The sequence below is a fragment of the Dromiciops gliroides genome, chromosome 1 (assembly GCF_019393635.1).
Source record: "Dromiciops gliroides isolate mDroGli1 chromosome 1, mDroGli1.pri, whole genome shotgun sequence".
NCBI lineage: Eukaryota > Metazoa > Chordata > Mammalia > Microbiotheria > Microbiotheriidae > Dromiciops > Dromiciops gliroides.
The window spans coordinates 241,474,101-241,497,847 of record NC_057861.1 but is presented as its reverse complement, the minus strand read 5'-3'; the positions used below and the strand labels follow the sequence as shown (position 1 = coordinate 241,497,847).

At 36.8% G+C, this 23,747-nt stretch overlaps 1 protein-coding gene across 1 annotated transcript in view; it reads right to left on the bottom strand.

Moving 5' to 3' along the window:
- Window positions 1–23,747, bottom strand: part of TAF4B (TATA-box binding protein associated factor 4b) — a 204,762-nt gene that overhangs the window by 90,890 nt on the left and 90,125 nt on the right. The window contains exons 10-11 of the mRNA XM_043975081.1: window positions 6,153–6,322; window positions 830–960 (exon numbers count right to left, since the gene is read on the bottom strand). Coding sequence (XP_043831016.1) covers window positions 830–960; window positions 6,153–6,322 — 301 coding nt within the window. The remainder of the gene's footprint in view (window positions 1–829; window positions 961–6,152; window positions 6,323–23,747) is intronic.

Below are 23,747 nucleotides of genomic sequence, written 5' to 3'. Positions count from 1 at the left end.
AAGGTCCAAGTGAAGTAGAGAAAGTAGGGCAATTGCTCCAGGGGACTCACCGGTGGTGTGGCAGCTGATGTTCCCCTGGATTCCTCTTAACCTATGGCTAGGACACCATGGTGATGACCAAACTACAAACCCCAAACGTTTTCAGATCGTTCATTCCAGCTTTTTCTTAGCCACATGCAATCATACTCCAAATGCAGCTATGGGTATTCCTTGATGTAGGAGAAGAGATAGGCTATTCTCTATTACTCACCACCCAATCATTTCTTCCTCCCCAAACTAACAACTGCCTCCAGTGCCTTCATCTTGATAATGGCTAGTGAGTGTGAGCACATCACCAGGGACACCACACATTTAGTTCTGTGATTTTTACAAACGCAGGCAGTCACGTTCACCAGGGACATCAGCTTTCATTCAATGGGTTCCTGTGTCTTATATTAACAAGGGACATGAAGGACAAACCATGGTGCGACCATTTTTACAAAGCAAAAAGGGAGCTAGCATGGCACTAATTTATTTCCCTTGCAATATAAACTAACTGAGGTGAAGCCTAAAGTCGAATATTTCAGTTATCTACCACCACAAACCTTTGGAAAACTATTTAAATTAAACTATAATCCAATTTTTCCATATGTACATATACCTGCATGTTCTAAATTATAAAACAATTGAGAATGAATGACTTTACGCAAATACCAACTATAGAATAATTTAAGTTGGCTAGTTTCCTTATAAATATATTTAAAATATGAAGATACACAATAAATGGACTTTTTAATACGGGAAAGAAGAAAAGAAAAGTACTCAGAGCTTCCTTAATGATTTCCTTTACCTTGCAGGTTGTCATTCGATGCTGAGCAATTATAGTCAGTTTTTCTATAAGGCCTCGTAATCGCTCCTGTGTAGCATGTGAGATCAAGTTCACAACATCAGAGTTAAGTTCCATAATGTCATGCCTTTTACCTGTGGAAGCAGAGAAAATCCATTACATGTTTTAGCAGTAGCTGATAATTGAAATAATTAGCACAGCAGGTATTCTGTTCCCCCTGGAAGTCATACCCATTATGAATAAAGGTTTGGAGATTATGATTTTCCTGGTAAAGTCACAACTTCAAAGATCTTAGACATTACATTAATAAAACTTAGCCTGAAGCTTCAGAAAATATAGACATTGTTTCACTTAGCCCCTAGAATCATTTTCCATGCAAGGTCATTTATAGGACAAAGTTAATAAGAACACAAATCAAGTCTAGTGTTCAAGGGGGAGAACAATAACTGTAGAAATTAGTGACATATTCTGTTAATTTTAGTAATTTTTAAAATAGAAAATTACATTGTGCCCTGTTTAACACAGCACTTGTTAACAATTCATGCCATTTATTTAAATGAATTTGTAATATGACTATTTTCTCCACATGCTTATAAACCCTATACACTCCTTGTTCACGATTAACTTTATTTGTGCCTATGAGGCCATTGTTTCTATAAAGTAACAAGGAAACTGATAGTCAATTTATGAATAGAATCAGGTTCCAAGTATCATCTCCTTTCCACTTGAAAATCTCTTATCTGAGTATGCCTGTTACTAGCCCCTTTCTTTGTTATTAAGAGGGGAATGGTAAGTTGCTTCATTAAATATGGAATGAGCAGTTTCAAGAAAACAATTTGGACTACATAGCCAAAGGAAAAAATACTACTTCAATGCTTTCTCATTAGCGGTTAAACAGTAGTTCTGAAACGTGTATCCACCCACCTATGCTGAAAAACCTAAACCTATTAATGTACATACAATAGTAGCCAAAGTAGAAGTCTTTTAATGGTGCTGAAAATGGTGTGTGTTTGAATTTTTGACATGGCCACTATGGGAGTTTATGTTGCCTGAGTTGAGGCGTTTTGTTTTTCTGGGGAGAGAAAAACAAATAATTGGGAGAAATTAATTAAAAATATAAGTATATATGTCATCATGTACACAAAAGATGAGACAAATCTATGTTCTCATCAAAGAAGACAGAACACTAAACTCTTTTAAAACTATTTTCAGTTAATATGATACCATTTAAATGCAAGGCTTAGGATCCAAAGATAAAAATTCAAACAGTTCTTACCCTCAGAGAGCTTACATTCTTTAACATGATCATGTAAAATACTGACTTTGACTCTAAATTTGGCAAAAGGATTAAGCACAGTAGTTTGGAGCTCTGTCTCCACATTCTGTTTGACTTTCTGAAAGAACATTTTTTAAACCACAAAATGCTTCATTACATCCTTTCAACCTGGGAACCTATAAGTCAGATAGCAATACAGCAGGGTGAGAGAAAGGCAGCTCTGATAAGTCTGGTTTCCTGTGCAGGAATCTGAAAGAGATTGTTCCTCTCCAATATGAAATAGGATGATAAAGCTACAACGCTTCCCACTGCCTCCTCAACCCGTCTTCCATTGAATGGTTGTGGTCAAAAGACAATCAGAGAATGAGAACTAGAAGGGACCTGAGAAGTTATTTAATCTAATCCTCTCTCATTTTACAGATGAGGAAACTGAGGCCCAGAAGTTAATGTCCAGGCTATAAGGGTGACGTGTCAGAGCTAGGATTTAAAAGCCCATGGCTTTTCCTATTCTATCACACGGCTTTACAGCTTTCTCCGACATGCTATGAATTCATAACCACACAGAGATACAAAAGCAGAAGATAGAAGTCACAGTCAAATGAATGATTTGGGGATTAACCGTTCTAGACAATAACCACAGAAAGGGGAAACAATTTTTTTTTAATTAACAACCCACATTTTTAGCAACATAGTTGTTTTCTGATAGTATCTATACCTGAAAGACACTTTAGGAGAGAGACAGAATGGTATAGTGAAAAGAGTCCTGGATTTTAAAAGTGGGATAATAGTTTAAAAAAAAAAACAAACAAAAAAACCCCACTACCCTCAGGGTTGTATTAAGGACTGAATCAGGGTATATAAAGTACACTGCAAACTTTAAAGCATTATATACATAAATATAATTAAATATGGTAATATTTATAAAGTGTTAGGCAAATCTTAAAGTGCTATATAAATGCTAACCATTATTATTTATTATTATTACCAGCAGTTAATATATAATAATGACAGTTCTCAAAATGTGGTCCAGATACCGCTGGGTGTCTCAGACTCTTTTCTGGTAGTCTATAGGGTCAAAACTATTTTCATAACAATACTAAGATCTTATTTGCCTATGAAAAACCTGTGTCATATATTTCAACAAAAATAACATCACAAAATATTGAATGCAGAAGCAGATATAAGAATTCAATTCTCTTCTATTGAGTTAGACTTTAAAGAGATTTTTACTCCTAACCCAAATATTTATAAAACAATGCTACTCCACTAATCTTCTTGTTTTGATGTGGTAAATTTTGATAATTATAACCTGTTTAAACAAAAGCTCTTTGGATTGTCTCAGTTTTCTAAGAATGCAACAGGGTCCTAAGACCAGAAAATCTAAAAACTGCTTATTTAGAGTCAAATAATCTGGGTTCAATTCCCATCTGTTTTTACCTGTGTAAGCTTAGTAAAGTTATTTCTCTTGTATGGTTCTGATATGCAAGGACTATTCCAAATATAAATCTGTATATGATCCCTTAAAGTTAGCAGGCATATATAAACATTCAAAAAACAACCATTTTTGTTAAAAATTTCAGCTTAAATTTATGCAAAACAGAAAGTTCATGTAAAATGCATTCCCCTCCTATCCCTATCCCACAATATTCTGAATATGTTTACAGAAAAGTTTTCATTTTCATATTCTGTTAGAAACTTATACAAACTGCAGTTGAACAGTTACTGGGAATATCAAGCTGAAAACAGTTCCTACTCATTTCAAAAATACTCTCAATTGTTCACTAAGCAGCTAATGAAAAATATACATGCTCAAGTATTTTAAAATCACAAAAATACAGTAAATCATATTTAAATACCATTTGAATAAACTTTTAAATTAGGCTTGTGAGCCTTTCATGTAGTAAATGAATCATTTGTATATACTAATTTAACAATATGGAACATTGTCTTGTTTTATCGTCTAATATTACTCAAAGAGATGAAGTTATTTTTCAATCTAATTCTTAGGATAAATGACTTTTCTACTTTTGTAAAATTATGATCTTACCACCAATTTTCTCTTTAAATGATTTTACTGAAATGAACAATCAATTTTTCTTAGAACATACAGTTATAGTCTGTGGTTTGAACTGGGGTGGGAGGTGTGGGGGAAGGAAACTCCCAGAGCTTCCCAGATAACTCAGGAATGAACGAACACTGCCTACAACTTCTTCACATTAAAGCATCTGCTTCCTAAGTAGTCAAAAAAAAAAAAAAAGTCAGAAAATATCTGGCCCCAAAACAATTTAAGATTATCAGGATGTCTGTGTCGATGCTTATTCTTTCCCTTCACACAATCAAGATCTTTATTATGCTAGAAATAAACTTTGTAAGGAGTAAAGCAAAATAATGGTGCAGCAAAAATATCTGCTCCTACTCAAAAATCAGCAAATCTCTTAATGACAGTAGTCCCATAATGGGATGAATGGGAGAAAAGTGTAGATAAAACTGTGTATGCCATCACCACAGATTAGTAACTACACAAAAAGCTGGCAGATGATCTGGTTTATTCCAGAATACCTTAGCGGGGGATATCTCTATAACTGTAATGAGAGATTCAAAGAAGAGGTAAGCAAACACCCCATATTAAGGAAAGAAATAGACAATGATTTGTATGTATTTGTGTTGGAATTGAAATTTCAGAACCAGCATCCATTGACCTTGATCTCCCCTTTGAAAGATTAGTAAATTTTATTTTTTCTATAAGACTAAAGAGGAATTCACTCTTCTACAATCAAGTTGAGAAAACTCTGCTTTTTATGCTATACTTAAATGTCATTTCCAGTAGGCACTCACTACAATTTGTTTGATTAGCTGAATATGAAGTACACCCGACATATTTTTTTTAAAGGTACACATAAAAGATAACAGAAGGAAGGCAAGAAAGGAGCACAGACAAGTAGGGCAGCTTTGACAGCTACAAGCTTAACCTATTATATAGTCAATGTGAACTCTACATAAATGTGCAAAGATAACAATCCTCTTTTACTGCTCAATTTGGAAATGCTGTTTATTTGATGTTCAGGAAAAAAAAAAAGAATTTTTTAAATATAAAGTACACCTGAAATACAAATTAGGTTTTTTTTTGTTTTTCTTAAATACATGGACAAAGGTTAAGTCTCAAAAAGACTAGCCCTATGAGACTTTTGCATCAATCTTTCAAACAAAAATAAAGATCACATTGAACCATGGTCAAAGCTTACTGTATGCTTCCTTCAAGCAACTGACTAGATGGTAGAGAAGGGATACTACCTGGATAACAATGAGGTAGGGCCACAAGAGTGGGGATAAGAAAATAATACATGCCTCTCTGGTAATATTAGGATATGTATCTCCAATCCTTAGATCTAGATTATGGGCATTTTCTCTACCATCTTCCTTCACATATAAAATGGTCTCCTGCTAATTTCTCAGGCTTAGTGGAGACCATCCTTATTTTCCATAGTCATGTCTTTTTTTTTTTTTTGGGGGGGGGGGTGCCAATGAGGGTTAAGTGACTTGCCCAGGGCCACACAGCTAGTAAGTGTTAAGTATCTGAGGCGAGATTTGAACTCAGGTCCTCCTGAATCCAGGGTCAGTGCTTTATCCACTGTGTCACCTAGCTTTTCCCCATAAGTCTTTTAAAAACTGAGATAGGCTATGAAATGATAGAAGAGGACACATAACATTGTATGTATAGGTCCACATATGGAAAGATGCAATGTTCCCTACACCAAACCAAAGTAATGTGAATAGATAACATCACATTTTGCTATTTAACTGGAAACTACATCAAATGCAGGAACTGTGTGTATGCATTAATTTTCATGTTAAAAATAGAAACAAAACATTTCCCTACCACATCTAAAGTCTCAAGTAGTTCTGGAGCCCTTAGACTAGGTATTTCTTGCCTGGAAAGCTTTTCCCCTTGATACCTAATATGGTCAAGTGTGGTAATTAGTATTTTGCATCCTTTTCATCATATGCATCAACACCAAGCACTTTACTCGTCACAGAAACATTTATACTTACCAATGTCTAAAATTCTCTTCTGGAGAGCCCCCGTAAAAAGGAATGGTTCTTCTTTATGAGAACGAGTCAGTGTGCCGACAAACTCAGAGTTTGCTGCTAAGATGCAGGCATTTTCTTCACTGAGGTTGACTCCTGCCATGGAAGTGACGTCATTGATGTCATCTTCATCTCTAACAGAAAGACAAGTTCTCGCTTTGTTCTTTTATGTACTTTAGAACAGGAAGAAAGGCAAAAACCTAGTGTCCTATATCTGAACAGTTATTTTGTCCAATTTACTGGGATCACTGACATAAAGAACAGTACGGTCTATTACTGCTAGTGCTAAAGCACCTTCTGATCTGGTAGGAGGGATCTCAGGATAACTTACCTTCCCTAGTTCTCTTCCTCCCCCTCAATAAGAGGGATCAAAAATACCAAAAGTACAGTAGAACCCCAACAGAAGCTTTCACCTCCTTCACTCATAGGGGTTGCAGGTTACCCAGATCCATCCCAGTCAAGACATCTGTCCATGACATTGACTCTAAGCTACGAGGGAGAAGGAACAACTACCAACATAATACAACTTTAGAGAAGTGTGTGTGTTACAGTGAAAATCAAAGGGTTAAGTAACTGTTCCTTAGGAAACACTGATAAAGATAAAGGAATGGTGCAGGAACAGGTTCCTGATTCCTAAAACATTTCCAATAGGACTTACATGTTCCCAGAGACGGTATTTTGATACTAATAAATCATCACCATTTATAACAAAATTAAGACCAAGATACTTTTTCCCTCAAATGTACTTTTTCACATACTCTATACATAGGGGGGAAAAAAATTAATTCATACTCTCCAGATAAGTGGCTACATTAGAAAGCACAAAAATAAATAGTTGTAGAGTCTAACATGAGAAATATACATTTTACTGCTAGCTGTGCAACTAGCAAGGGAAAAAAAAGCAGATATGTTGTTAAAGAAATGCCGTATATGGCTACAAAATCACAATGTATTATTTGGGAGATGGGAAATAATTGAATCAACAAAAGTATCCTTTTCACCAAAAGCATCACCAAGCACTTCCCTTCTCACTCCACATACAAAGATAGAGTAAGATAACTTGTATAACCATGATGACATAAACAAGGTTATTATTTCTCTATTAGAGAGACAGACAAACACCCTGAATTGGAAGTCAGGAGGGGGCAGCTAGGTGGCACAGTGGATAAGGCATTGGCCCTGGACTCAGGAGGACCTGAGTTCAAATCCAGCCTCAGACACTTTACACGTTCTAGCTGTGTGACCCTGGGCAAGTCACTTAACCCTCATTGCCCTGCCCCCCCCCAAAAAAAAGTCAGGAGAACTCAGTTCTGATCTTGGGCTCTGCTCCTAACTCATTGTGCAACCCTGAACAAATCATCTAACTTCTAAGGGCATCACTTTGCCATCCATAATAAGGGAGTTGGGGAGTAGGAGTTGAAACAGATCACCATGGCCCCTTCTCAATCAAACAATTCTATCATTCTGCACCTGCTCTGTCAAGAGATTAAATGACCATCCCTGGGGTAATGTAACTGTTCAAGGAAAGGGGGAATAAAAAATAGTCAGGGTCAAGTGCCCAAGAGCTGATGATCTTAGTGTCCAGCCAAATGTTATTAACAATTTCTATCCCCCAAAACATAGTCTTAGAAACAATAGTTGAACAAGTGGAAGACAAGAGCAGACTGGATACCTTGACATTATATGATTAAAACCTCAAATATACCAAGTGGGAAGCAGAGATACTGGGATGTGTTTGTATTGGCAGGAAGATTCATGGAAATTTTAAAAGGTTAAAAATTCACATCCTAGCATTTTCTAAATGCAAAGAAAGTTTACATTTCTATAGAGAAGTCTACCCAAACTAGTGAGGATGGAAGTAGGGTCCTCTAAATTAAAACAGCTTTATAGGACATCAAAAATAACTGAAGAACTAATTCAGTACATAAATAACAAACTGCATTTCAAAGTTTAGAAAATCAATATATAAATATTTTTTGTTGTTCAGTCATTTTTCAGTCCTATCTGACTCTTCTGACTCCATCTGGAGTTTTCTTGGCAAAGATACTAGAGTAGTTTACCATTTCCTTCTCCAGTTCATTTTAGAGAAGAGGGAAATGAGGCAAAGAGGGTTAAGTGACCCGCCCAAGGTGACTCAGCTTGGAAGTGTGAGGCCAGATTTGAGCTCAGGAAGATGAGTCTTCTTGACTGCAGGCCCAGCACTCTGTGCACTCTGGCACCACCTAGCAGCCCCTACATCAACATTCAGAGTTTGTAAATTTTTTGCAATTCTAACTAAAAATAGACTATAGCAGAACTGAGAGATACTTGGGGTCCAAGGACACAGGTACAAATTTTGGCTTTGCCCCTTTGTCCTGGGGGAAGCCATGTAACCTGTGACCCTAAACTTCCTCAGAGAAATAAAGGGGGTGAACTAGATGACACCTAAGGCCCCTTTCAGTTCTAAATCTATAATCTGGACAAAGCACAAAAAGGTGTTATGAATGAAATAAAAGGAGAATTCCTGTTAGTGAGGAAAACATTCTAATGAGCCTCAGCCCAATTACAAGGTAAGCATCCTTGAATAGTTTACCTCACCTCTAGGGTCTTGTTTCCTCTTCCATAAAATGAGACGTAGGCTCCCTATGTAATATCTAAAGCTGCTTCGAACTATCAGATTTGATGATTCCAAGTACCAAAAGAGAAATTTTCACATTCAATAGCAGTGACTTCATAGTCAAGATATGCACACATACAGAAGAAAGAATCTCTCCTTCTATAGGACTGCCTCACACATGTAACATAGTCTCAGGGTTCTCCTTATAACAGTCCAAATAATTGAACATTAGAGGATATTTAAATATTGATAACTGCAGACTGGATTAAAGATATGAAGTCATTCTTCCATTAAAACTAGAGTTAGGATAGTTTGATAGTATAAAAAGAAAATAAAACACAACATAATTTTTATACCACTGTCCTAAAAACAATAGATATGTGCAATCAGGCATGAATTAAAGCCAGATGCCAGGGCCCCTGGATCTACTTCTGCTGAGAACTTATACACAGGCTACGATCCCAGGGTCAGGCCATGTGCTCCCTTAGCATGAAAGATGATGGTAGGAGACCAGTACTCCTTGACTCTTGGTGGACCCAAGGGAATTGGAAGATGATTTCAGTAAATGAAGATGTCCCTCATTTTCCTAGAATCTCTTTACAATCCTTCTCCGCAGGCACGCAGGGAACTGCCCCTACGAGATCTGTTGCCTGCTTTACCTCCTCCCATCTGGCCCCAGGCTGAGCACAGCTCCCTCTAGCCCAGCTGCCAGTTGCCATGGTAACAGACAGTCGGGAGAAGTAGAAGAGGACCCTGCTGAGGAAGAAAGTGCCATACTAAACAGCACCCTATATGGCTGAGGAACAGATTAAAAACTCCTCCAGAGGAAGGAAGAAGATAGCCCTGAAGGAGACAAAAGACACTACATATTAGTAAGGAAAGGCAGCAGTATGAACAGGATTTCTAAGCATGGGGTAAATATGATGGGGCATGAGAGTTATAGAACATAATTCCTGAAAACACAAAGTCCTTTTGGACAACTTTTGGTTTACTTCAAGAGACAGGAAAAAGCAAATATGGCAATTATAAGCCTGGAAGGGATTTCATCAGGTCTTGCACCTAGCCCAGGACTTCCAACTAAAACCATGTTGTTTTAGTAAAAAGTTCTGTGGATTGGTTAAAAATCTGCTAAGGACACTGACAATCTATCCCAGTACCTTTAGACAACAATAAACTTCATCTAAACTGAGGAGACAGATTATTATTTTGTTATAATTCACAACCAGAAAATGCCCTAATCTCCCTTGGTAGATTATCCACTACTCCAAAACCATTTATACTGTAAATAGCAGCAGTCTGGGAAGTGTCAGCCAACAAGCAAGTCTCAAGTACCTACTATGTGCTCAGCAGGGGCTACAATGTTTATTCCATCCCAACTTCAAGATAAGTTTAGAAACAGAAGTTCATTCTGACTATGAAAAGCCTTCTGACAAGGCTGGATTATTCCAGCTTCTAAATTGATTAATAAGATGATTTTATTAAAAATTCAGTGGTACTTACTCCCCAATGGATAAGTTGTCTAAGGACTGGAATAAAGTTCTCAAGGGAAGAACCGCAAACTACTGACAACCATATGAATGAAAGCTCAAAATCACTAAAAAGAGAAATGCTAATCAAAACAACTAGAGAATTTTACCTCACACATCCAGAAAAATTGGCAAAGAGGACAGCAGCTGGAAGGACTGAGGGAAGACAAGCACACTAATTCATTAGTAGGGCTGGCAATTTGGTACAACCATTCTGGAAATAAATTTGGAATTATGGTGTGTTTTTTTAAATGAAGCAATGAAAATGTCAATGCCTTTTGACCGAGAAATCTTACTGCTTGGAGGTCAAAAACAAAAAGGTCGCATATATACAAAAATATTTGTAACAGACTTGTCTGTGGTAGCAAATATTTGAAAATAAGTAGATGCCCATCATGCAGCAAGTAAATGTGATTGAATATTACTGTGTCTTAAGAAATCAGAGGAAAGGGGAAGGATTTATGAGAGGCAGCATGGATGAGGTAGTTAAGGTGTCAACCTCAAAACCAAAAAGACCTGGGTTTAAATCCAATCTCTGATACATAAAGACTCTATATGATCCTGTACGTGTCATGATCTTCTCAGATCAGAGATCTATATTGCTAATGGGAGTTTCCTCATCTAAGAGTTCCCTATAGCAACCCAATCAGAGGTTCAGTCCATAGTCCCTGTGGAAAGACTTAAATAAACTGATGCAGAGTAAACAGAATTGGGAAAACAATATACAATGGAAATGGAAACATCAACTTTTAAATTACCCAAACTATATAATTAAAATGAGGTTCTATCTCCACATTCTGTTTGACTTTCTGAAAGAACATTTTTTAAATCGCAAAATAGTTGGCCCTGAATAAAAGCCGAGAAGATGTGCTTCCTTCCCTTCATCACAGGGGTAGGGGACTATGGGTGTGGAATATGACATACACTGCCAGATATTGTTTTGTTAATATTATTGAATTGCTTTCTGCAATTAAATCTTATCAGGTCTCTTCTATCTAGTAATGCAAAAGGTCCACCCCTATCACTGTAATTGCTGCTTTCCCTTCAGAGAGAAAAGAAGAAGTAAACAATTACTGATTAAACAACTACTATGTACCACACACTGTGGGAAGCACTTTACAAATATTATCACACTTGATCTTCACAATAACCCTACAAGGCAGATGCTATTATTACATATCCATTTTACAGTAGAGGAACATGAGGCAGACCAAGGTTAAGTCATACAGTTCAGGGTCATACAATTAATATTTATCTGAAGCTGGAATTGAAAATTTAGGTCCTCCTGACTTTAGGTTCAGCATTCTACCCCCTGGAGCCCTAAATGAAAAGAGGAGTATTTTTTGAAATCAAGGTGATGAAAGACATCAATAAAAATAGAAGTCAATCTTTAAAAAAAAAAATCAATAGCACTATCCTAATACTTTAAAATGACTCAAAAGAAAACTTAAAATATTTTCCCTTGTTCTTCTTTATCCACTGTGTGCGCCAGACTTGGCTTTGAATCCAAATCTACCTCAGATAGGATACTTACATATCTTAAGACCTGGATAACATAACTTTTCTCATCTCAGTTTCCACAAAATGAGGATAATACTAACACCTACCTTACAGAGCTCTCCTGAGGAGTGAGTGAAATAACATATGGAACGTGCTTTGCAACGTGCTATATAAATTCTATTATTATTAATACATGGTAAAATTAGGAATGCCCAATTTTTAAATGCAGTTTTAAGGGGCTCCCTTCTCCGCCAGAATATTATCCACCTTTTCCTCACCTCATTAGCTCCAAGAAGGGAGCATCATTGTAAGTTATACCACAGGTAGACAAATATACTAAGACAAATCACAGCCTCAATCTTATCAGGTAAATTCTATGAAGTAATGCAAAAGGCACCACAGTCATCTTCATCTTCTCTGCAAGAGGAATTCTGGAGAACAAGGCAGTTGGCATGTATAAATGACACCCCCTCCCTGACAGCCATCAAGGAAATAAGCTCAAGTCCAAACTCCTGGGAAGACAGAACTGGAAACTGTTTACATTTTTTTTGGGCGGGGCTATAGGGGCTAAGTGACTTGCCCAGGGTCACACAGCTAGTAAGTGTCAAGTGTCTGAGACTGAATTTGAACTCAGGTCCTCCTGAATCCAGTGCCAGTGCTTTATCCACTGCGCCACCTAGCTGCCCCCTACATTCTTTTAAAAATAATAATTATTTCTCTTCTAATTCTGGGGAAAGTCTGGTAAAAAGAAAACTCTCAATTATTCTTACTAGTCAGAAAGAGGAGCAGCCTATGTGGATGAATTTGAAAAGACAAATAAAACATCTGCTTTTTCCTGTTACTTCCAAATTCCTTCCTGAACAAACTAGAATTGTTATCAGTTTGATTTTTAGAAGAAGTGCAACGCTACTGTGGTTCAATGCTGACGTAGGAATCTTTTCTGGTCAGGCAGGATAGGAGAAGCAAGAAATACAAATAATACCTACACTTGACCGCAGGTCCCCAATAATAAAAAGTACATTGCAGGGGCAGCTAGGTGGCACAGTGGATAAAGCACTGGCCCTGGATTCAGGAGGACCTGAGTTCAAATTCAGTCTCAGACACTTGACACTTACTTGTTGTGGGACCCTGGGCAAGTCACTTAACCCTCATTGCCCCACCCCCCAAAAAATGCAATCGCCAACAGGAATTACATTTTGACCTATTCCTAGTCAATTACGGACTACTATTTAACCTCATCTTTGCTGGCAGTGCTACAACCTCTCCAGTATTCCAAGGAATCTCTAAAACACAGGTTGTTGTGGGAAGGTGCTACCAAGTAAGCACGTAAAGCAATACTAAAAGCAATCTCATGATCTCAAGATAGAAAAAATATAATGTGCCCAACTCCCTGGGTCATGTAGTTTATTTATCTATCAGCCCAAACAAAAGTCCTCTTATACATCAATTCACTCTACCAGAGACATACATTTCACTCCCTTCCCCCTGGGTAACAAAAAAATGCTTTGGGTTTTTAAATAAGATTACAAATGAATTAGTGTTCACAAAGAATTAACTCCATTTGAAAATATTTGAAAACAAATATTTCCTCGTTTGAGCTGTTACTCTTCAGAATTAATTTTCTAGAACTGGAAATAACTGAGGTATTCAATGGTAGGAAAATGGCAAAACTACTATTTACTACTATCGATATGATGAGGGTTTATAATGTAATTAAGAACAACCAAGATAATGAGTATACAGATATATAAAAAGGCAGCCAGAATAATGTGAAAACATGAAAAAATGGAATTAACAATATTTGCACTAGTTTTAACTACATAAAAGGGAAAAAATCACAAGGAGGGATGAGGAAATAAAACGAAAAAAACAAGATAGGGGGAAAAAACTTACTTGCATTTATGAAAAGGCAGAAACCATTTAAGTAAATATGTCATTAGATTTTTGTTGGAATTTTAAGTTAATGACTGGAAGATTCTATTCCTTTAAAATAAAAGTACAGAAAAAAAGTGCATAGACTCCATTGGTAGAGAACCTCACTATTCCAAGCTATCAAAGCAATTAAATTCCTTAAATTTGGGTAGGTGATTGGTAAGTACTGATTAACATATTTTCTTGTCTTTACTTAAAGCAATTCTTTGTCTTTTCCTATTCTGTTCTCACGGTTATTTTGGGGTTTTTTTAAGTTATTGATGTTTAAAAAAAACAAAAACAATGCTATAATTTCCCAATTACTCCCTTATTAAAAGGGGGGAAGGGGATGGGAAGGTGGTTATTTAATCACCTCTCAGACACCTTCCAGCTCTAAATCTACAATCCCACTTCACACTCCTTGGTAATAAACAAGGACACAAAAGCAAAATAATCCAACTTTTGGAATACTTTTAATATTCCTCCTTTTACTACTCACTTATATTCTATTATACTATAACAATGGACTTCAAATAACAGAGATGAGGACATTCTAAATAAAGGAACAGCTTGGGCCAAGGCATGGACATGGCAGTAAGTAACCATCACTGTATTTTAGCCAGGGTTGTAACACAAAAACTGTATTAAGAAACTATTCAGAGGCAGCTAGGTGGTGCAGTGGATAAAGCACTGGCCCTGGATTCAGGAGGACCTGAGTTCAAATCCAGCCTCAGACACTTGACACTTACCAGCTGTGTGACCCTGGGCAAGTCACTTAGCCCCTATAGCCCCTCCTGACAAACATGCAGAATCAACCAGGAATGTAAAAAAAGAATATGAATATACATATACATATATACACAAAAGTAGAGGCTATCTAAACCCAGCTATTTCCTTTCCCACTCAAGTACTTAATTATTTGCTTAACTGAATTTAGACTAATTAAAATAAATAAACAAACAAATTAGCATTCTAACCTCACTGTTCACTACTACCAGCTAGGAAAACCTCTCTTTCACACAGGTCAGTCACCTTGACAGTGTCTCCTTACATGTTGTTCAATCATTCAGTCATGTACAACTCTTCCTGGCTCATTAAGGAGTTGTCTTGGCAAAGATACTGGAGTATTTTGCTATTTCCTGCTCCAGTGGATTAAGGCAAACAAAGGGTAAGTGACTTGTCCAGGATCACACTGCTAGTAAGCACTGAGGCCAGATTTGAACCCACTCCTCCTTGGCTCCAGGCCCAGAGCTCTATCCACTAAGCAACCTACCAGCCTCTTGTTTCCTTATGTACCTCATATATACTGTACAGATTTCTGCCAACATACTCATTCTCATATTATTCCTGCCATTTGAAATTCCCTTTGCCCATCATGGTTTTAATTGAAATCCTATATACTTCTAGGGCAAGTTTAATTCAGTATCTTCCATGAAACATTCTATACTGATTGTTCCCTCCTATTTTGAAATCTCTCTGCATGTAAATCTTTCATTCATAGTATCAATTGTGTATACTACTGTCTAAAATCTATTGAGTGGTCGCCATAAATTATAAGCTTTAGCAAGAGTTTAGACTTTTAGTTTATTAAGGAGCATAAGAATTTGGTGAGGAGAGAGGAAGAGGCCAAGATTTCTTCATCTATCTATCTCAGGGAGCCAGCATATCTCAGCTGCACTCAAACCAAGGTCCCAAGCCAAAGAGAGAGCTCGCTCTTGTCTTCCTCCCAGAAACCTCCTCTCCAATAGGAAACAGGGCCATCCACACACAGACAGCTCCAAGCTAATTGGCTGGTAGCTCTGATTGACAAATCCCACAGGTGGTTCTATAGATGTAACTTCTGGATGCTAAAGTCATATGGTTTCTAAATCACATGCTTTCTCCTCATGGTGGAGCTTCCCTACAGTATCTCTCCAGCAGGGGGTGCAATTCTAATTCTCATACATCTACTCTCTTGCCCTTGGACTGTTCACCAACATCATAAGCTCCTGAAAAATTAGAACCATCACTTTTATATTTTTGGCAGTCTTCAGAATACCTAATATCCTGATTTGAACAGAAAACACTTAATAAAACCAGGTCACAGTCTTTACTGAGTTTTGTTACCAAATGCTTTTTACATGTGAACTTTAGCCATTTCAAGTCACCACCTAAGTAGAATTACCCCATTAATCTCCATGGAGTTTCCCTACCTAAAGCAGCTTCTATCCCTAGTTGATTTTGTATATGTTTGTCAGGATAGTTTACTTTTCAGGTCAGAATCAATGATGGCTACATACCAGCATGACCACGCTGTGGCCCAAAGCAGCTCCCCTATTTAGAATATCTCCATATCTCTTCATTGTCACAGGCATCTTTCAGAATCCTCTTCAGGCTCCAAGCATCATCTCATTTTTGAAGTCTTCCCTGATTCCCTCAGCGGAAAGTCTTGTCTCCTTTTTCAGATTTTTCTAATTGGTCTGGACTACCCCCTTAACAAACCCCATCTTGGATTTTACTTTTCAGGGTGCATACTAAGTCCATCACATCCTTCAAGATTTAATTCTAAGTAATCTAACCTGGACGTTCCTTTTGTCCCCAACTAAGTAATTCATACCTAATTGCCAACAATTTACGCTGTTCAGTTGCAACAGAATCAGATAATCTAGGTTCAAATATTGGATCTGCATAACCTATGTAACCCTCAGTTTCTTCATCTATAAAGTAATATTTTCACTTTCTGGACCTCAAAACATTGTTATGAAGATCAAATATAATAACATAAAAAGCTTTCTAAATAAGGGTAAGATATAATTCAAACATTGTTTAGGTGAGTATTTAATTTATTTGACCACCTATGAAATCTATATTCTATACTGCTATATACAACACATATGATTCTTAAATAGTATTTAAGCAATATCAAATTTTCCTAAAGTTTTTTTTTCCTAAAAGTTACTAATTTTTGAATCAACTAGTACAGAGGGAACTGAATCCCTTCAGAGCTAGCTCATTTAGCTGTCAAAGCAACTTCAGTAACTAGAAATTAATTCCCATACTAGAGACCAAACAGGACTTTGATAGAGCATTTATTAATACTCTGGTCAATTCTGGTCCTCAAATGTGAAAATTATAACATGAATCTCTGGCACCCTCTGGTGCTCAAATACTGCATATACACCCTCAAAGTCATCCGAGGTTTTCTGCAAGGGCAACTGAGAGAGGCTTAAGTCCTTAGGCTTAACCCAATCATTCGAAATTAAGGAACTTAATAATTAATAAAGGCTTTAGAAAAATGTACATGTCTGTCTGATCACTGTGTAACATTAAATTGTATAGATTTTAAGCTGTGGGAAAAAAAATCAGAGAAAGTGAAGAACCAGTGATCATGTCTCTTACATTATGTCACTTTCTTTTCCAGAAAGGTTAGACCTTGTTTAAAACAAGAAAAGCAAAAAAGACTTATTTGATGCAGTGACTTCGTCCTCAATGAAAGAGTCACGGGCAGGGAATAACAGAATTTTCAATGTGTTTTCCCCTTTCTTTTAAAATCATAATAGAAGAAGTTAATTCAGATAAAATAGAAAGTTTAAACTACAAACTCATGGAGGAATTATTTATTATCCAGGCTATACATAACTCTCTAATCTGAATTCTCAAATGTCACAAGTACTAATTGCAAACATGGTATCTTCCCCCCATTTTCTTTTTCAGGTTAAAAGTAATTTCTTTTTATAACATGTCAGAGGCCAAAAAAATGCCCAACAAAGAAGAATTGTATGCTGCGGGCATGTTCAAATCGGGCAGGACAAGTTCAAAGAAAGTTATCATAATGGGCCACTTGAAAAGTTGCATTAATACAAACTAGCAAATAGTGACTATAAGCTATACAGGGGGGAAAAGCACAATCTTCAAGCAACATGGCATAGCTAGAAAAAGCTGCGAGACAGCAGCAACCAGAAGATGAACTTGGCATGCAACTAAGAGAAATGAGGATGGTTCCTTCAGCATTAGTGGCAACCTGCAGTCAATAAGGCAAAGAAGCAGGGCTGCAAACAACAGTCACAAGGAGTACCAGCAGCAGCTCAGGGCTCAAATCAGAGACCTCTCTTCATATCTAAATGGTACATAAAGGCATGGTTACACATTAAATGGTTCACTACCACTGAATGAGGAGCTGTCAACAAGGCCCAAATACTACCTTAGAAGCCAGTCTTAAAAGTCCTAAATTCAGGGGGGAAGCTAGGTGGCACAGTGGATGAAGCACCGGCCCTGGATTCCGGAGGACCTGTGTTCAAATCTGGCCTCAGACACTTGACACTTACTAGCTGTGTGACCCTGGGCAAGTCACTTAACCCTCATTGCCTCACCCCCCCCAAAAAAAATCCTAAATTCTACCATTAAATCACAAGTCTGACACTTCAATTCACCCGAACCTCAAATTATTCACCTATAATCCCAGATCACCATTGCCTACTGGAAATTCCAAAATGCATGTCCCTGAGTCCTCAACACATCCAAAACAGAACTCATTATCTTTCTCCTCCCCCATCCATCCCTCTTAGAAATTTCCCTACATCTTTCTGTCAAGGGCATCAACATCCCTCCAGCTTCCAGAGTCAGTAAACTTTTCATTATCCTGGGCTCTTCACACTCCCCCCTCAACCCACATGAGAAAGTTCTTTCCCACTTAAGTTTATGCCATGGTTATAAATGATTCAACACCAGAAACTAATATAATGTCAGTAGAAATGACAGGGGCAGTTAGGTGGCACAGTGGATAGAGCACCAGCCCTGGATTCAGGAGGACCTGAGTTCAAATCCGACCTCAGACACTTGATACCTACCAGCTGTGTGACCCTGGGCAAGTCACTTAACCCCAACTGCCTCACCCCCCAAAAAAAAAGAATTATTTAGATTGGTACCTCTGATCCACGTGCTTTGTGCCTATCTCCCCATGAGAAGACCAAGGATTTCTTTTATGGCTTCCCTTCCCACCCCCCTTCCCTTCCCTTGCCCCTAAATAAGCTACTATCTTATTCTTAAAAAAAAAAAGAAAAAGAAAAAGAAAACCAAGAATTCCATATGCTTTGCTACTGGGTCCTTCCATCAGTTGAAAACTTCCACAAGTATTGACCCTCCCCATTAAAATGTGAGCTCCTTCAGAGAAGGGAGCATCTCCCTTTTTTATTTGCATGGCCAGCACTTTATCACAGCACTTTGAATATAGTATTAATAAATGCTTTATTCCTTCGTAATTATTTCTGCTAAGTCTCTGAGACCAAAGATTTTACATCAAAATGTTACCACGTGGGAAAAACTTTAAATTGAAGGTTTAGTTAATGTTGAGTGGGAGACAATAATTTAGTTTCATTTAGTTGTTATAACACATGTAAATTTGTATGTTTAGGCCAATGGCTATTCATCTAGTTGTGAATCTTGTTCTTTCTAGCTCTATAGCATCTCTAGCCCCCAACACCATCCCTACCACCTTCAAGTCCCCATCACTACTACCTAGATCAATGCAAAAGCCTCCTAATTTGTCTCATTGCCTCAAATTTCTACTTTTGTCCATCCCCTACATTGCTGTCAAAGTGTTTTTTCTTTTTAATAATAAATATTTTGTTATTGTTTTGAGTTCCAAATTTCATCCCTCCCTCTCTTTCTCCCCTTGCCCCTCCCTGAGGTGATAAACAATCAGATGTGGGTTATACATGTGCAATTAATTATGGAAAACATTACCATGTTAGTTATTTTGTACAAGAAAATTTGAACAAAAGAAAAAATGAAAGAGTGAAAAATAGCATGTTTCAGCCTGTATTTAATCAATATCAGTTTTTTCTTTGAAAGTTGATAGTATGCTTCAACATAAGTCTTTTGGGATTGTCTTGGATCATCGTATTATTGAGATTCACAGTTCTACATCAAACAATACTGCTGCCTCTGTGCACAATGTCCTCTTGATTCTGCTCTCTTTACTAAACATCAATCCATATAAGTCTTTCCAGGCTTTTCTGAAATCATCCTGCTTGTCATTTCTTATAGCACAATAATATTTCATCACCATCATATACAACAGCTTGCTTAGCCATTCCCCAATTGATGGGCATTCCTTTGATTTTCAATTCTTAGCCATCACAAAAAAGGCTACTATAAATATTTTTGTACAAACAGGTCTTTTTCTCTTTTGGGGGATATCTTTGGGATATAAATCTAGCAGTGCTATTGCTGAATCAAAGGGTATGCACAGTTCTATAGCCCTTTGGGCATAGTTCCAAATTGCTCTCCAGAATGGTTGGATCTTTTCACAGCTCAACCAGAGGATTAGCATCCTAGCTTTCCCACATCCCCTCCAGTATCCAATATTTTCCAAAGTGATGTTGTTATTAAGTGCTGTGAGGATTATTGCCTACATGATAAAATAGAAACTCTTCCGTTTAGCTTCTAAAATTCTTCGCAACCTGATTTCAACCTATCTTTGAAGACCTGTTGAGATATCACTACCCCTCCCATACTGCAATACAAACTGGTCTTCTTTTTGTTCTTTAACACAATATTCCATATTTTCTCTCTCATGCTTTCTGCACTGGCTGCTTTCATACTTGGCAAGCACTCCCTTCCACCCCAATGATGCCCAGGCAACCCAAGAGCCACCTTATATATGAAGCCTTTCTGGTTCCTCCCAACTCCTAGTGACACTTCCCTCCTAAAATACTTTGTACTTATTTTTGTCTATTCTCTTTATATTTATTCTGTATATACTTATATAAGCATTTGTTGTCTCTGTATTGGTATCTGCAGCATCGTGCCTGACAGAGTAGACAGATGAAAGCTTGCTCATTATATATGAAGGGTGAAAATATATGAAGAATTTTAAAGTGACATTTTTTTCTTAAAGGATACATACCTTCTTTCAAGGGAGCATTTACTGGCATCAATAACAAAAGCCATTGCGTTATAGAACATTAACATTTACAAATAACAGTAACTAAGGAAGGTTAAATTATGGTCTCCAAACCAACATTATCTAAACTTTCTATTTCAATTTTTCCCCTAAATGCAACCACTTTAATGTAAAATCTTTAGGATCAAAGATCTATCAGAAACAATTTGTACAAGCCTTAACCAAACTATCGATCCTCTAGTAAAAGTTGAACTTTCGACAGATTGTTAACTACTTGACAAAAGCCTGAGAAGTAAGACTAAAAAGCGACTAAGATTTAAAACGTTTAAAATTCAGGCAAAAACAAGTTTAACACATTTTCCTGACTATACTTCATAAAACATGATACTTAAATATTTCAAAATTATTTTGGTTGGCCTCAAAAATTATCAATTTAAACAATGTCAAATCACAGGAAACCTAATATAAATTATGAAGGTAAGAAAGAATTACTGGAAAAAAACAAAGTAGTATGGAAGAAATCAGGCTAAGACCCTTATCTTATACCAAGTTCCACAATCAATGCAAAACATATATGAATATTAAAATAGTATTTTAATAAAATGGCATTAATAAAATAAAGATATATCAATGTCTTTGTATTATGTCATGTTACATATTATAATACATAATAAATATAAAAACAAGTGTTTAATAATAAAATATATGGCATCATTATATGATAATTATATCACTATTATATATTATATATTTACATCCTATGAATTTATATTAATATACTAGACATAATAAAGACTATGAATATATTAAAGATGAGTACTAAAGATAATAGTATGAAAAATATACAAGTGAAGTATACCAAATACCTTTCTCAGCTGTGAGTCAGAAATGAATTCTTAAACCAAAGAATTGTAAAATATAAAATAGGTAATTTTGATCACATAAAATTGAAAGTCTTTTGCACCAACAAAATTAATACATCCAATATAAGAAGAAAAGCATGCAGATGTGTTTATAACAAATGTCTTTGGTAGGGTTTGGAAAATATGCAGCCAACAGAAATGTCTAAGATCAAAAGCCATTCTCCAACAGTGGGTGGTGTAAGGATATGAACAAAGAATTTCTGAAAGAACTGTAAACAATTTTAAATTGTAGAGAACACTCTAAATAAGAAGAAATAAAAAAAACCCTAAGGTTTCAACTAATGCCTAATAAATAGGAAAATATGACAAAAGATGGGAAAAGGAGATCTTGAAACGGTTGTAGAAAGACACGTGCTATATTTATAGTTGGTGGGGCTGAAAATTGACACAAACATCCCAGAAAATAATTAAAAATTACTTAAGAAAGCTAGTAAAATATACATACCCTCTGACCCTCTACTATTATACCATGGAGGGGAAAAAACACTCCATTTATACCAAAATATTTATACTAGGACTTTTTATGACAGAAAAGAACTGGAAATGAAGCACGTATTTCATTAATTAGAAAACAAGTAAATAATTGTGGAACATGAATATAATGGAATGTTACTGTGTTGTAAAACATAACAAAGACAATGTACACAGAGAAACATGAAAAGACTGCATTAACTAATGCAATGTTAAATAAGCAGAGCTATGAGGAAAACACATACACACAATGAGTATGATGTCAATAGAAGAAAAAACACGGGGGCACCTAGGTGGCGCAGTGGATAAAGCACTGGCCCTGGATTCAGGAATACCCTAGTTCAAATCTGGCCTCAGACATTTAACACTTACCAGCTGCCTCACTTGAGACTTACTAGCTCTGTGTGACCCTGGGTAAGTCACTTAACCCCCATTGCCCCGCACAAAAACAAAAACAAAAAGAAAAAACACGAAACAATGAATGCTGCAAAATTTTAAAGAACAAATTCAACCTCAAAAAAAAAAAAGTTATAAAAACTACTCCTTTTGGCGGGGTTGGGGGTAGTGCAGGATTGACACTGTATACTACCAGATTTTTCCAATTTATTAATCAGTTTAAAATTTTTTTCCTCTTCTTTTTCAAAAACATCTTTGAGGGGGCAGCTAGGTGGCACAGTGGATACAGCATTGGCTCTGGATTCAGGAGTACCTGAGTTCAAATCTGACCTCAGACATTTAACACTTACCAGCTGCCTCACTTAAAAAAAAAAACAAATCTTTGATATAAGGAATGACTCTTGGGGAGGGGAAAAAGGAGGGATATATAGAGGTAAATTTAGGTAAGGTATCAATAAAAATTCATTAAAATTTTGTTTTATCAATAAACTTTCTTTTTAAAAAAGAACTGGTTGGGGGGCAGCTAGGTGGCACAGTGGATAAAGCACCGGCCCTGGATTCAAGAGTACCTGAGTTCAAATCCGGCCTCAGACACTTAACACTTACTAGCTGTGTGACCCTGGGCAAGTCACTTAACCCCCACTACCCCGCCCCCCCCCCCAAAAAAAAGAACTGGTTGGGTCAGCTAGGTGGCGCAGGGGAATAAAGCATGAGCTCTGGATTCAGGAAGATGTGAGTTCAAATCCAGCCTCAGACACTTGATACTTACGAGCTGTGTGACCCTGGGCAAGTCACTTAACCCCAGTTGCCTCACCAAACAAAAAAAAGAACTGGTAACTAGTATCTAGGGAATTGTTGGAATGTTTGTACTGGTTATATTCAAGTAGCATCACTCTTGGGGCAGAATTCAATGAAGTGATGAAATATGAGAGGTAGAGATCAATGATTTGAGCATAATAAAGAGCCTGAGGGGGCAGCTAGGTGGTGCAGTGGATAGAGCACTTGCCCTGGAGTCAGGAGGACCTGAGTTCAAATCTGGTCTCAGAGACTTGACACTTACTAGCTATTTGACCCTAGGCAAGTCACTTAACCCTCATTGCCCACAAAAACAAAACAAAAAATAAAGAGCCTGAAAAATGGTCTATATGATGGTGTAAAGATAGAAAACAAAAGTCACATTAAGAATGATGAGCAGTTTAACCTATCTAGAGCAAAGAAGCATATGTACCTTCTCATTATAATAAGGCCTGCATTTAAATCAACCAAGTTTAAGGAGAAATCTTTTTTTTTTTTTTTTTGGCTTTGATATGGTAGAGGAATCATTGTATCTGGATGACCTTAAAAAACACCAAC